Source organism: Merops nubicus, unplaced genomic scaffold (genome assembly GCF_000691845.1).
Source record: "Merops nubicus isolate BGI_N331 unplaced genomic scaffold, ASM69184v1 scaffold48598, whole genome shotgun sequence".
Taxonomy (NCBI): domain Eukaryota; kingdom Metazoa; phylum Chordata; class Aves; order Coraciiformes; family Meropidae; genus Merops; species Merops nubicus.
This window is the reverse complement of record NW_008624714.1, coordinates 2,160-2,526: the sequence shown is the minus strand read 5'-3', so window position 1 is coordinate 2,526 and position 367 is coordinate 2,160. Positions and strand designations below refer to the sequence as shown.

Sequence of the window (367 nt, the reverse complement as noted above, 5' to 3'; positions counted from 1 at the left end):
GGTGGGGTGGGTTTTTTTTGGGGGGGTTTCTCCACGTGCTCCCAGTACTGACTGCCCCTTGCTGTCTGCTCGAGCAGGTGCCCTGGCGCTCTGGGCCCTAATCACCCATGTGATGTATGTGCAGGATTACTGGAGGACCTGGTTAAAAGGCCTGAGGTTCTTCCTCTTCATTGGCATCCTCTTCTCAGCCCTCTCCTTGGTGGGCTTCTGCACCTTCCTCGTCCTGGCCATCACCCAGCACCAGTGTGAGTAGTCTCTGTACTGGGAGAGAGGACTGGTTGTACTGGGATCGTTGGGGTTGGGGGTGGAGGATGAGCTGAGCAAGGAGGGATGGGTCTGATCCAAGGGTGGGAGCCCCAACAGGCGA

General features: G+C 58.0%; 1 protein-coding gene across 1 annotated transcript in view; it reads left to right on the top strand.

The window, feature by feature from the left end:
• Positions 1–77: 77 nt before the first annotated feature.
• SLC48A1 (solute carrier family 48 (heme transporter), member 1) overlaps positions 78–367 on the top strand; it is a gene marked incomplete at its 5' end in the record, with an annotated part of 1,659 nt that continues 1,369 nt past the window's right edge. The window contains one exon of the mRNA XM_008945426.1: positions 78–245. Within this exon, the coding sequence (XP_008943674.1) occupies positions 78–245 (168 nt within the window). The remainder of the gene's footprint in view (positions 246–367) is intronic.